This window comes from Caretta caretta, chromosome 4, assembly GCF_965140235.1.
Source record: "Caretta caretta isolate rCarCar2 chromosome 4, rCarCar1.hap1, whole genome shotgun sequence".
NCBI classification, from domain to species: domain Eukaryota; kingdom Metazoa; phylum Chordata; order Testudines; family Cheloniidae; genus Caretta; species Caretta caretta.
Genome location: NC_134209.1, coordinates 33,880,283 through 33,895,368, shown reverse-complemented (window position 1 = coordinate 33,895,368; position 15,086 = coordinate 33,880,283). Strand labels below are relative to the sequence as shown.

Sequence of the window (15,086 nt, the reverse complement as noted above, 5' to 3'; positions counted from 1 at the left end):
ATGGCAGAGCTGTGAACGGGGATTCATATGTCAAAGGCTGGCAGAACCGTAGCTATAGCAGTTAGAGAGGAAATACTATTACACAATAGCTTTGTCTCAGCCCCAAATCAGTCCAATTTGCACTGTGGAGACTGTGGTTTTCTGCAGCCTAAGAGAGGTTAGAAACGGAATGAAAAGCATTGAAAAGCAAAAGCCCAGTAGTAGTGATTTCAAATCAGAAATTAGATTAGAAATGACAAGAAATCCACGCCTAAGCACACCCATCCTTATCAGATTCAACTGCAACAGATTGGCAGGGAGCAGAATCTGCTTTTTTCCACGGGTTTGTTTACTTTCACTGGAAGCTAAGTGTAATAGCTAACCATTTGGTGCCATTTTTCCCAATGCAGAATTAACCTGCATATGGGAGTGGAAAATCTGAGTTTTAGTTCACAGAGTTATCTGTATATTCCCTCATGGCAGGAGGGATAGGGTTTTCTCTTTGGTTCACCACCAAAACCCACGGAACTTGGGGGAATCTCCTATATTCAAGGAGAATGTAGACGGAGAGCCTTGGCCTCCACGCTGCCAACGCTCCTACCACATAGACCCACAATTTTGGGTTGGGAAAAATTCACCTGAGCAGGGCAAGTCTCTCTCACATTCCCAGGTGCCTCCAAGCCCCAAGCCATCTCTGGGCTTTTAGCTACAGTAGGTGAAGTTCAGCAGGTGGACCATGTCCCCTAGTAGCATTACACTTACTTGCAAATCATTTTAAAAAGAAAACTTTACTATGTCTCCTTTGCAATTTTCTTCCTTCTCATTGCATCTACCCATTTTTATTTCCTTTAACGATATGACAGAAAACATTCCCTTCCTTTTTTAATCCTGTTTTCCCCTCACAGTTATTTTTCCTGTAGTGTGTCATATTTTTCCCTCTCTCCCTCCCTTCTATACAGTGCTGTTTGAGGAACTCACCTCTCCTTCAAACTCACTGCTCTCTTCTGGGGTTCCCCAGCTCTCTCTTTGCTCCCTTCCCACAAACTCTTACTCATTGTCCTCCCCACCTAACCCATTATTCAGATTCTCTTTTCTTCATTTTCACACACACAAACCCTGCCCACCAGACATAGCCTCTGCCCCTTTCCAGATACGCACAAGCATTTCTACTCTGACACACATTGCCATACATGCACCAATGCTCTCAGACAACCCCGCCCTTTCTCAGAAACACCCTAGTCACTGCTCCCTCCCTTTTGGGAAATGGGCAGAAGGAGACTAAGAGGGGGTCTTTTTCCTGTCCTAGAGCAGAATGTCTCCCGGCTAATACACTCATCAGGGCTCAACTCACTCTGTCTTATCTAGTCTCAGACAAGGCAGAGCCAGCTAAATCCTAAGCATTTGCTCAGCACTGGGCTGCACTTCGCTGAAGGGGACCGAGGAGAGAGATCTTCAGTGGGGAGGAGAACATCGGGAGTGCGATTGGATCTTCGATGTTCAGTGATGCCAGGGCAAGGGATGAGGGAGGGAAAAAGGCAGAGCACGCGGACCAAATTGGAAGCAGATGAAGGAATCCTCAATAGGGAAAGGGTGTCTGTTTTTAAAAAGTTTTCTGCCACTTCCATCAGTTCTGCCACTTTTGACGTAGACATGGTCTGCCTATGGTAGCAACAGTCATGTCTGGCCTGCATTCTACCAAAACTACAAAGTAGGGATCCTGCAAGACTCCTACGAAGGGGCTTTGTGTGTTCAAAGGAAAAGGGAAGCATAGCATAAAGAGAGAAAGCCACCTCTCCATGCAATTCCAGCACTGGCCCATGAACGTAGGCTCCTGTTCATGTGTGGAAGTGGAGGGCTACATACACATGGGAGCCTGTGCATTTGGATTGGATTTCAGCTTTGGAACAACTGTAGCCTTTTGCTCTTGAAGAATCCTCTTCTGTCAACACAGTACAGTACAAACAATACTCAGAGGTGTCTTCAGTTTATAAACTTTGGCTTCTCACCAAAGCCAATTTTTGCAATCGGGGCCAGGAGAGACAAAGGCAAGGAACTCAACCTTTGGCTAGGGCTGCACATTTCAGGAATTACCACACCTTCCGTTAATTCACGAGTGGTCTAACCCACATCCCTTACAGAGTGTTTTAATTTTCTCCTGCCTTCTCAAAGACTTTCATATTTCCTTTGATTGGTCATTTCTCTTCATATTTCAAGGAGAATCGCTTCACAGATTAATCTTCACACAGTGTAGGTCTTGTGTGAAAGGTCATGGGAGGACTTTGTTTTATTAATCATCCTGTTATAAAAGGCAGGAAATGGAAAAAGACAAACTGGAAATGTTAGTGAGGATGACATGGCAAAGAATTTAATAAACGCTGCAGCATTTGAAAGCAAAAAGCTGACAGTGTGGTAAGAAACAGCAAAAATGATGCTCATGCAGGAGAATTGGAATGGTCCGTGTCACAAGCAAGCTAAGAAAAAAAATAGAAATGCAGTCAGCCGTCTCTCTCAAGGCTGTGTATCCCTAGACTCAGTTTAGAGAATGTGACACGGCTGGTTATATTTGTCTGAAATGTCCCATTCAGATAACAAGTGTTAATCCTGATGGGAAAAGGTAAAGTGTGATTGTTGGCTGAGTGACCCACTCAGGTATGAGTAAGTAAATGGAAGTAGCCCTCAGAGAGAAGGGTGCGTGCTAGGATTTAGCAAAGACAGTTCCCGAGGAAGGAGACCCTAGGAACAAGCAAGACTGAGAAGGTGTAGTGTTAAGATAAAATAAACATAGCCAAATCTACTTGATGGATTTCTCTGGTAACTTAAGTACCATTGTAAAAGCACTTAAGCTACTTCCTACCCCCTGGTATAAAAGGCATGGCGTAGGTGTCCCTACATGCTGGTGAACTCCAGATACCAGAATGGGTGTCAGTATCATACAAACTGGGCCTGAGGCTACTTTGCTTTACACCAGGATTAGTGCAGATTGGCCCCAGGATTGGGAACAGCATGAAGCTGGTTGAAAGAAGCCATCTTTGTTGTCGCCAAGTATACCCTGCTCTGGTAGGGCTTAGGAGCTGACCCAAAACAGCTGCCTCTTGTTACTTTAAAAAGTGTTATGTTTTCTATGTTAACTGACTTTTGAAAAAAAGACACTTTAATTCTTCTTAAAATAAGATTAAACGATTTTGTAATTTTTGAAAATCAATGTAGTTTTCCTTCATTAATACAATATATGAAGTGCCAGCACTGTGTAAATATACACTGCATGTACATCATTACCGGAAAAATATTGACAAATTGGAAGGATTTCAAACAAGAGATATTAATATGATTATGAATCCGGCTGCACTCGCTTATGAGGAAAGATTAAACAGACAAAATATGTATTTCTTGGCTTGGTGCTAACCAGGGAATGCCATGGTGATAGTCTACAAATATTTGAAAGGTATAAACAACAAAAAAGGAAAGGGACAACTAGGAATAATTGTATAACATTAAATGCCAGAAAATTAGACTGAGTATCAAGAAAAGGTTTCTTGACCCTGAGTATAATTAGGATATGATATAACATTCCAAGAGAAACAGTGGAAGCTGGACAAAGCAGCTTCCTTGGGAAACAAAGCTGGACAAAGCAATATAAATTATACCATAGAGAACAATCCTGTACTGGCAGGGTATAGACTAGATGACTTAATAGGGTTTTTCTGGCTCTGATTTGTATGATTCTATTACATTATGCCTGCAGAATTTTAATAATGAATTGCACAGAATATTAGCTGGATGCAATTGTTCCAACCTTTTTTTTTAAAAAAAAACCTGTTTTACTGACGAAGGAAGAACTGTAATTCTAATATCAATTATCCTAGAAAAATTGGCCTGTGTTTTTTTTACCTTCCTACCTCCTGGGCATAATAATAATGTGATTTTTTTTTTGTGCTCGAAATACCCCTGGGTCTGATATTCAGCAACCATAATATTTTTTTTTTCAAATATGCCCATTAGAAAATAACAAAACAAAACAAAAAAATCTTTAAGGAGAGTTTTCCATTAGAACTTTTTTTGTCATTGCACTAATGCTATTGCTTTTGGAAAGACACTGCTGCGAGCAAAAATAGAGCACCTTTCATCAAATGGGATTTATTCCTCGCTGGAATAGAAACTAAAGAGAACGAAATATAGGAGGAAGGTACCTTCTTGATGGTATCCAGCATGGATCGCCCTCCTTGCCAAGGTTTGGAATTCTTTCTGATACAAGTCAGGCTAGCCATGCTATGCCACTTCCGGTCCTCCAGCTTCTTATGAAAAGCATTAGCCAACAAAAGCACAGTGTCATATATGTAGAGGTTTGAAATCTGTAAAGAGATTAGAGATTGATTATTAGCAGTTAGTGGACACATGCTGGCAGACAAAAACAGAATTCATAATCTGTTTTCCTCAGCTGTTTGTTACCCACCCTGTCAATAACTACATGATTTGCTTCATATTAAACAGCTTTAAAAAAACCTATTAAAATAACCATGCCTTAGCTATGCTATCATCAACAATTTAGGGCCCTGATCCTGCAATGAGAGTCACACGGACTACCTCCACTCCTACGTGAGGCACCAGGGGCCCCATTACCTGCACAGATCCAGCTGCAGGATTGGGGCCTAAATTATTATCAGTTTCTGCTGTTTCTAGTCAATTTCTAAACAATTTCATTATCTGGGTCTCAAGCACTAGTATATTTTGCAATGTCTGGGCTTCCCACGTGGTAGGTGGACTTATGCGTAAATGTATAAGGGTCAGCCAGCTCCAGGGCACCTGATGGTGGCCTAGGGTAGCTCTGCAGCACCATGCCTCAAATTTTTCCAAAATCTTTCAGCAACAGAACTCAGTGGTATCTCTCCCTAATAATCCAAAACAAACAGAGTCTTCACTCCAGTCTCCAGCCCCACCTCCAGGAGGGTTTGTTCTCTTGCTCTGTATCCCGCCCCCACAACCAGGGTTTCTTGCCTGCAGTCTGGCCTCTCCAAGGGTCTACAACTCCTCTCCAGCCCCATACACATGTTTCTTCGCTTAGCTCTTCCCCAGAAATCCTGATTGAGTCACATGACCTCCATCTTGCCCACCTGGGGAGGCAAGCTAATTATGTCACAGATGGGATGGGTTTTTCTCACTTTGTGACACTCAACAACTGGAATTTATTTTTTTCCCCAAAAGCTTTTTACCAAACCAGCATTTTGAGGCAAATATGGCCTGTTAATGGCCCACATTTTCTTCTTCATTTTGTGAATCATTGTGGCATTTATCATGTAATTTTAGGATTTTCAATCAATCAGTCAGTGTATTTCTCAGTACGCTCAGTTCAGGTAACTGAAATGGGGAACACAAAATGAGAGAGTGAGATGTTCTAGTCCCTATTATGAAACTCTCTGCATATGGAACTCTCAGTGAAGCCAGGATTTGCAAAACACTCACTTGTGCTCACTTCTGTTTGATTACTTTATCATATTTAAAATAGAAATTCTGAAATTTTTAGTAACTTAGCGTCGGCACTAGGTGCTCCCTATGCTTCAGTGAAAAAATGTCAGTGCCTAGTGAGGCTATTTCAGCATTGTAAGAATTCCATAATGGTAATATATTAACATATTAAATGTACATATAAGGTCTGTTTCTGCAATGCAATGAGTGCCTTTGCTTTCCATTAATGTCTATGGAAGCTGAGGGCTCTTAGCGCCTAACACCATTAAACTCTTATACTATATATATATTTATGCCCAGAAGTTTAAGTGCAGCATCCAGCAGAGGATATCGAAGCTCCACAGAAGAAACAGAAATAACCTGCCTCCCCCTCTTCCGGTTATCACGATTTACTTTTTTATATATTTATTTATTAAATGCATATTCGCAAGTTCAGTCAGACATTAATGATAAGATATAATTCAGTATGAAGTAATAAAGAAACAGAATTCACAAGCTCTTCTGAAACAAAAAATTTACACAATGGCTTTTTGCAGTCATCTCTGTCCTCAGATGGCAGGGGCAGGTGTCCTGCTGATGCTATCATAAAGAGACATCATTAACTGCATCTGACAACATGGTGCTCAGAAGCAATATTAAGTTAGAAAACTGAATCATATCAAGGACATTTGAGAACACTCTTTTCAGATCATCTATCAGTCACTTAAAGTTCATGGGCCTGTAGCTGTCTAGGGGAAATTCAGGGTTTCCTGAGATACACCAGAAGGGGTTCTGGACACAGTTGCCAACTTTCACGTGATAAATAAGCACCCCAACTTTCACAATAAGCCAAAAATCAAGCTAATCCCATTTAAAAACAAGCCCAAAACAAGCCAATCCCTAAGAACCCCAACACTATGTGACTAGATCTCCCGGTGTGCAGTCTGGGACTGTGGTGGGCCCACTGTGCACCCCAGACTCTCTCTCCCCCCTTGCCTTTTCTTGCCAGGAGCTGATCAAAAAAAGAAGCAACAAGCTACCAGCCAAACAAGCAACAAGCCAAAAACTAGCCAACAAGCAACTCACAAGCAATTAAGCCAAAAACAAGCCCAATTTCGGGGAGGGAGGTTCCGTGGATTTGGCATGTCTGGTTCTGAAGTGTTCCTGGTATCTGAAAACTAATTAGACAGTGGCTATTAGCTATTTGATGCAAGGATTGGTTTTTGTTTCAATGCTGCTAAGATCAATTTCTCAGCACTGCTTGCATTCGTAAGAGGTGGTGGCCCCAAAGATAAAAAAATGAAGATTTACAGTACTCAGCTGTCCCTAAAGATCTTAGCAGAAGAGGGAGACCTAAAAATGAGATGGATAATGAGGTGGAGGTTCAGGCTGCTGGGGACTCCTTTATTTTGTGGCAGAAAACATCGTAAAGCTAGGGAAGTCTTGTAGCCAGTTAAAAGGAAGGGCCAGTTAGGAAGGAAGGAGTTCCTGAAGAGGCTGATTCAGATATTCAAGGGTCCAAATAGCATCTGAAAATTATGACACTCCAAATATGACTTTTTGCCCATCCTACGAATAAATTGTATAAAGGCAGCATATGCATTGTGCAGGCTCCAACTTGCAGTGACTTATACTGGCTCTGACTCTTCCATAGGCTGATCCCCATAGATTTCTACACAAGCCTTTTGCTACTTACTCTCACCTCTCCCAGGAATCCAAGGAAGGCTTCCTCTGCCTCTCTCCTTTACCAGGAGTTCCAAGCACTTGCTGCTTTCTTTGCCTCCCAAATTTCCACAGCAAGTTCTAGTCTGCCTTTTTCCATAAACCTTCCATGATTCTTCATTACCACTACAAACGCAACATTAATAGCTACTCAGAGAACTTCTGACTCTCCCATGTTTTTTTTTTCCTCAATCATTCCATGTTTTGGAAGGTTTCTTTTCACCATTAAACCAACTTCCCCTACAACTCTGCTGGTTCTGAACGTTTCTCTTTTAGAATTCAGAGGTCTAACATGAATAAGGTTGCTTGTTTCCTTTTTAACTCAGAGGTTAGACATCACACCTGTGAATGACAAGATTAGAGACACGGATGACTAAATCCTCCTGTGTTGTAAATCAGTGTCACTCCAAGGCTGTGCTAGTTTACACCAGCTGAGCATCCAGCCCAGACTAGATAACAGTATACTCTTTCAATAACTTAGATCACCTACTATTGCACTACCCAGAACTTCAAGGGTTGATGTATTTCAACTAAAGTCTTATTTCCTCAAAGAAGTTTGCCCCACATTAACTTGCAGCTCGGGGAAATCGAAGAATGGGAAATAAATTATCTCCTGCTATAATAATATAGATGCCTGGGCTGAAAAAAACCTCTAGGGAGGAAAGACAATAAGGTCACCAATAAGACCAAATTAGTACATAAAAGCTACAAATCCCAAGTCGTAATTTCCCAACAAGATGACATTTTTAATGTAATTTCTGTAACTTAATATCATGGGACTAGGAAATCTTTTGTCACAGTTCACACAGCGGAATACACGTATTAATTTAGGAGCAATTTAGCTGTGTTTACATCAAGTGTTAATAGGACACAAGTGTACAGGGTTCAGCAGGCATTGGCAATTTTTTAGTCCTTTACCAATATTTTAGCTCAGCATTTATGGCATCATTGGTCTCTGATAATACAATATTAAATGCACTAGACTTAATTTCTGTTTCTGCAAAATCCTATCCCCTCTTGGAAGTGTGTTGCATGAATCATAGTCCCGGTATGCATGACAGGGAGGCAATTTAAAGATTGTTCTGTACATTTATGGCTCTGCAACATAACTGTAACAAGATGTTTCATGCACTGTGTATCTTAGTTGTTGATATTCTGCTTATTCCAAATCTCCTCAAACTTAGTAGTCTTTTGCAGAGGTGGACAGCCATTGGAATTAAGCAGCAGCACATAATTAGATGATCTCCTGCCTGCCAAGAATGCGAAATGAAGATGTCTGGTAACCACATAAAATTCCAGGAGAAAGAAAGAAAGTTAATACAAGCAGTCTTGTTCTGTTCAGATAGCATAATTCTGAGGACAACTGCAAACTATTCAACGGAACTAGAGAAGCACAATAATATCTAATTTCATACAATTACCTAACACCCTAAAGACCTGATTCCAATCCCATTTAAATGACAGTTTGGTACAATGCATATTTCACAGAGCAGAGACTGGACTCAAAAAATTATGTAACCATGGTTATATTTTAGGTATGTTCTTCTGGTTAAGACACTGCACTGGAATTGGGACTCAGGAAAACTGGGTGAAATGTCCTGCTCTACCATAGACTTCTTGCGTGATGTTGGGGTACGCTGCTTAATCCAGCTGTACCTAAATTCCCTCTTCCATCAACCATGGATACCAACATTTTTTCTCTTCCACCCCTTTCAGAATGCGTGCTCTACCAAGCAGCACTTGGTACGTGTCTGTGAAGTTTTGGTTTGGGCCCACAGGTGCTTATGCAATAGCAATAAAAATAATAATTTCCTGCAGCTACTTTTATCATAATTATCATTGACCTGCACATTTCAACCATAATTACGTGCAGAATAAACCTTATTTAACTCTGATGACATGTTGATTTTTTAATCATGCAAAGCAACCAAGAAATCATTACCACAAACATTACACTCATCCAGTATGTGGAATAGGGACAATTTTGTTTTTAATGCCCTCCCTTGTAAATGTAAATAATTTCGTATTCCATTTCCCATTTTCAGCCAGAGTCATCCTTTTCTTTCTGTGTTAACACAACATTTGTTGAAGAAATATTTTTAATAGCTCTGCACATGGGCTTAATTCTCATATTCCTTTTTACAAATATTTTACCTTTTTTTCCCCTCTAGGCATCTGCGATGCAGTACAAATTCAAAAAAAGTATTTAAATAAAATTGGACCTAATATTCCAGAAAAAAAAAAAAAACCCAAACAGCTTCTTTAAGGAAAAGCAAAAGAAAATGGGTAAGAAATAAGCTGTGAAAATCAACCACTGAAAATCTGATCACATCCAGCCACACCTTAAATCCCTTCTCCAGGGCTTCCAGGTCCAATTCAAGATGCCATCTGCACAACCACCTCTTTGCTCTTGGTTCTTTTCACGCCATGCATGTCCCCCTTGCTGCATCCAAAAATGTCTAACCACTACTTTTGTTTCTTTTTTCCATTCTTGCCTCTCTACTTTGTTTCATATAGCCCCTTGCACCTGGGATCCCTTTCTGACACACACTGTCTTGCATCTACCCTGGTCTCCTTCACCCTCCATGTCTTCTTCTAAACCTACAAGCCTTAGTTATCCCTAAAAAAACAAGGTCCCAGATGTAATGAAAACAAGGTCCCAGATGAAAAATAAAATAAATCTTGGAACCTATATGATATACACAATAGCAACTGAATCTACCTACCATATGATCTCACTGCTGTCACCTGACTAAAACTAGCTCTAATGAGGAAAATAAACCAAATATAACAAAATATTCCCACTCAATTTATCTGCCCCCATGTTTTTCTTTAAGTCACAGCTGCATGTTTTGCATATTGAAAACATGTTTTTATTACTGCCAGCAGCCTAGCACAGAAAATACAGCTATAGATGAGCCAAGCTGATTTTATTTTGCCTCCTCATGTACCACCAATAAAACTGTCAGCTAAGTTCTGATTCCAGAATCTTTATATATTGTTGATGGTGATGTAAAGGGCACAAAGAACCCAGCTTTGTTTTTCATATCCCAGGGTAAACGTTCAGTGCTAGCAGTTACAATAATCTTCCCTCCCTCCTTGTAAGTTGGAAATATTTGATATGGGAGTGCTTTAGAGAAAATAAATAATTCCATCCCTTCCATTCCCAGAGCACATTTCTGACTAGTCATACTTTGATGGCATAGAAAAAGGTTAGAGTGTTTTAGACGTATAAAGGATTCTGTGTTCCTATAAACATTACTTTGTACTATTGTAGGGCAGTACAAAAGGGCAGTGGACAAGCCCTGTAGTTGTCTTTAGCCTGTGCAACATGGGAAGTCACTTGGTATACCATCTTCACATATCTGATTCTCCGTATAATTTGTAATACTGTCATAATTTTATCCAAAATTGTCTTAATGTATATGTATGTGTGTGTGTATATATATATATACACACACTCACACACACAATGCACATTCACCCCGGGAAAATATCAGAAACAACATTTTGAAATATCAAAATCCTCTACAAAATGGAATTACTTTTTTCCTTACAGCTCTAGTTAATACTTCTATTCTTGTCTGCAGTGCTGTTGGAGTTATGTTGGTTCCAGGATGTTAGAGAGACAAGATGGGTGAGGTATGGACCACTTCTATTAGTGAAAGAGACAAGCCCTCTGTATAAGCTTAAAAGCTTGTCTCAACCAGCAGAAGTTGGTCTTATAAAATACATTACCGCACCCATCTTGTCACTCCTATTCTTGAAAGATGTGCTGTGATCATGACCTCAGTTTCACATTTCACCCGAAAGACATCAACAGTACCTCCTAAAACCATCCTGCTGAAGTGGATCTGTGCAATCGAGTTAACATCTCTTCCTGTTGAACCTAAGTTGTTTCCAGAGATCTTCTATCCACATATTAGCACTACCCAACCCTGCTTAACTTCTACAAGTATCACGCAGAGAGAGCTATGACTACAGGTATTTCTTTTAACAAATAAATTGCTTATTGGCTGCTTCGCTTTCGATTTTACACCTCTCACAGTTCCTCAGAAAAGTAGCGTCTGGAGCCATAGGTCTCAAATCCAGGCCTCTGGGACTGCCTCAGGAACCTTACCTTCCCACAAATATATGCAAGCTGAATGGAAACTTTTTAAAAACACCATAATAGAGGCTCAAACTATACGTATACCCCAAATAAAAAACAACAATAAAAAAAAAAACAGTAAGGAAACAAATAAACAAAAAAAAAAAAACCCCAAACAAACCCAAAAACGGGGGAAGGGCCTCAATGACTAAACAACAGAGTAAAAGAGTAGTATAATCGGGCAGGCAAAAAAGAATTTGAAGACCAACTAGCAAAAGACATGAAAATGAACAGCAATTTTGTTAAGTACATCAGAAGCAGAAAGCCTGCCAAACAATCAGTGGAGCCACTGGACGATTGAGGTACTAAAGGCACACTCAAGGAAGACAGGGCCGTTGTGGAGAAGCCAAATGAATTCTTTGCATCAGTCTTCACTGCAGAGGATGTGAGGGAGAATCCCACACCTGAGCCACTTTTAGGTGACAAATCTGAGGAACTTGTCTCAGAGTGAGGTGTCAGTAGAGAAGTTTTTGGAAGTAATTGATAAATTAAACAGCAATAGGTCTTCAGGACCAGATTCACCCAAGAGTTGTGAAGGAACTCAAATATGAAATTGCAGAACTACTAACTATGGTATGTAACCTATCACTTAAAACAGCTTCTATACCAGAGAACTTGCACATAGCTAATGTAAAGCCAGTTTTTAAAAAAGGCTCCAGAGGTGATCCTGGCAATAACAGGCCAATAAGTCTAACTTCGGTACCAGGCAAGTTGGTTGAAACTACAGTAAAGAACAGAATTATCAGACACATAAATGAAGAAATGAACAAAATAAGAGTCAACACGGCTTTTGTAAAGGGAAGTCATGCCTCACCAATCTCTTAGAATTCTTGGAGGGGGTCACCAAACACGTGGACAAGGGTGATCCAGAGGATATAGTGTACGGTGACTTTCAGAAAGCTTTTGACAAGGTCCCTCACCAAAGGCTCTTAAGCAAAGTAAGCAGTCATGGGATAAGAGGGAAGGTTCTCTCATGGTAACTGGTTAAAAGACAGGAAACAAAGGGTAGGAATAAATGGTTTGTTTTCACAGTGGAGAGAGGTAAATAGTGGTGTCTCCCAGGGGTCTGTACTGAGAATAGTGCTGTTCAACGTATTCCATAAATGATCTGGAAAAAGGGTAAACAATGAGGTGGCAAAATTTGCAGATGATACAAAATTACAGAAGATAGTTAAGTCCAAAGCAGACTGGGAAGAGTTACAAAGGGATCTCACAAAACTGCGTGACTGGGTAACAAAATGGCAAATGAAATTCAATACTGATAAATTCAAAGTAATGCACATTGGAAAACATAATCCCTAAAATACATACATTATGATGGGGTATGGAGTCACCGTGGATAGTTCTCTGAAAACATCTGTTCAATGTGCAGGAGCAATCAAAAAAGCTAACAATGTTAGGAACCATTAGGAAAGGGATAGATAATAAGACAGAAAATATCCTAATGGGCACTACATAAATCCATAATGTGCCCACACCTTGAATCCTGCATGCAGTTCTGATCGCCCCATCCCAAGAAGATATATTAGAATTGAAAGTAGAGAAGGGCAATCCTAAAAATGATTAGGAATATGGAACAGCTTCCATATGGGGGCAGATAAAAAGCCTGGGGCTGTTCAGTTTAGAAAAGAGATGTTTAAGGGGGGATATGATAGAAGTCTATAAAATCAGGAATAAGGAAATGTTATTTACTCCTATAGGTGCTGGAACTAGGAGTGTGGGGGGTGCTACGGCTTGAAGTGGTTTCCATTATATACAAGGTTTACACTTTGGTCCAATGGCTCTCAGTACCCTCACTATAAAAATAGTTCCAGAACCCCTGTTTGCTCCTGCATATAAACACAAGAACCAGAGGTCATTCAGTGAAATAAACAGACAGCCGATTTAAAACAAACTTAAGAAAGTATTTCAAACAATGCACAGTCTTCCTTCGGAACTCATTGGCAGGGGATATTGTGAAGGCCAAAAGCATAACTGACTTCAAACAAGATTTAGATATGTTCATGGGGAATAGGTCCATCAATGGCTGTTAGCCAAGACAGTCAGGGATGCAACCTATGCTCTGGGTGTCCCTAAACCTCTGACTGCCAGAAGCTGGGACTGGACATCAGAAGATGGATCGCTCATAAACTGCCCTGTTCTGTTAATTCCCTCTGAAGCATCTGGCATCGACCACTATCAGAAGACAGCATAGATGTATAATTGGAATGAACAACAGTGTTGACGACCAGGCTGTGAGTGGTCAGTTCTGGTGGTAAAAGGGAGAGTAAGGCCTACTAGTTAGAGCTGGGACTAGGGTAGGCATAGTCCAGGAAATGAGCTAAGGGTCAGTACCAGAAGCCAAATGCCACAGCTTTGGAGGAGGGGGTAAACCAGTGTTATAAGCCAAAGGCAGTGCCAAGAATCAGTACCACAGAGACAGAAGTTGAATGTCAGAACCGGAGAGTCGACTAGAGTCATAAGCCAGAGGCGGAGCTGGGGGTCGAATCTAGAAGTCTGAAGCCAGAGGGGAGCAGGGACTGGAACAAGGGCAAGTGCAGCTCTGGGAGTGGTAGGTGTTGAAGAGCCACTGACCTGCTGTGGAGGCCAGGCTTATAAACAGGACTGCTAAACCAGCAGCCAGTCAGGGGTTGTGGCCACTGTGACTTCCAAGGCAGCGTATGTGGGCTCCTTGGTTGCCTAGTAATGCGCTTAGTCACAGAGCAGGCCAGCAGCTGCTCCTAGCTGGTCTGGTCACTGAACATATAGCCATTCTTATGTTCTTATTCCCTGTATGTACCGGGTCGCGGGGGGAGGGGGACTGCAAGCAAGACACCTTTTTTAAACCTGGTCCTGCACTCTGCATAGCCATAACTTTGACAGAACTGAGACGAACTAGGCTTAATAGCACACAAAGGCCCTGAGCTTCTAAACACATATGTGAACTCAACCGTGTGAGTGACTGTGTGGCCAGACCCCTGCAACTCCTTCGGGGCACAAGGATCTGTCAGCTTGAAGTCAGTTGCAAAACTGGGCCCTCCAGTAGTATAGTCATAAAGATTAAGGCAAGAAGGGACCACTTGATTATCTAGTCTGACCTGTATATCACAGAGCACCGACATCACCCAGTACCAGCATGCTAAACCCTTCAAAGGAATGAGACCCACACAATAGTAGACTATTACATGCCACAGGCAGAGAATAGGAACAATGGCAGGGAAATGGTTAAATGAGATATACTCAGATAATCCTGGCTGCAGAGGAAGGCAACCTCTCCCCATTTCCTTCCCTCCCCCCACACGGTCAGGAAGGAAGGAAGGAATTTTCCCAACCTCACGTTTGCTGATCATTTTGACCCTGAGAATGTGAGCAAGAATCAGCCAGTCAAGCACCTGACGGAGAGGATGCTCGGTGCCATCTCAGAGCCCCCATCCAACCCACCCAGTGTCCCATCTCCAGAAGTGGCCATCTTGATGCTTCAGAGGAAGGGGAAAAATCCCAGAATACATTAAGGGCGGAGTGGGAATAATCCCTTCCTGATCCCTTCTCATGGCCAGCTGCAACCCTGAAGCATGAGCTTTAGAAACCAGAAGTGACCCCCCCTAGGGCTTTTGAGCCTTGCCCCCTACCATCACAAGCAAACCCATCATACAAGTGCACTCAAATTTGTTCAGCTCTCTATTAAAACGAATTAACTTGCTTGCCCCCACAACTCCTATTGGAAAGCTGTTCCAGAACCTCATCTCTTTGATGGTTAGAAACCTTCTTCTAATTTCCAGACTGAATTTGTTCATGGCCAGCTGATAGCCATTAGTTC

The 15,086-nt window shown here is 41.3% G+C and overlaps 1 protein-coding gene across 4 annotated transcripts in view; it reads right to left on the bottom strand.

Annotated features, from left to right (window-relative positions):
* GRID2 (glutamate ionotropic receptor delta type subunit 2) overlaps nucleotides 1–15,086 on the bottom strand; it is a 1,039,989-nt gene that overhangs the window by 325,012 nt on the left and 699,891 nt on the right. For all 4 annotated transcript variants that reach the window (XM_048847025.2, XM_048847024.2, XM_075127526.1 and 1 more), the window contains one exon: nucleotides 4,167–4,328. In XM_048847025.2, coding sequence (XP_048702982.1) covers nucleotides 4,167–4,328 — 162 coding nt within the window. The remainder of the gene's footprint in view (nucleotides 1–4,166; nucleotides 4,329–15,086) is intronic.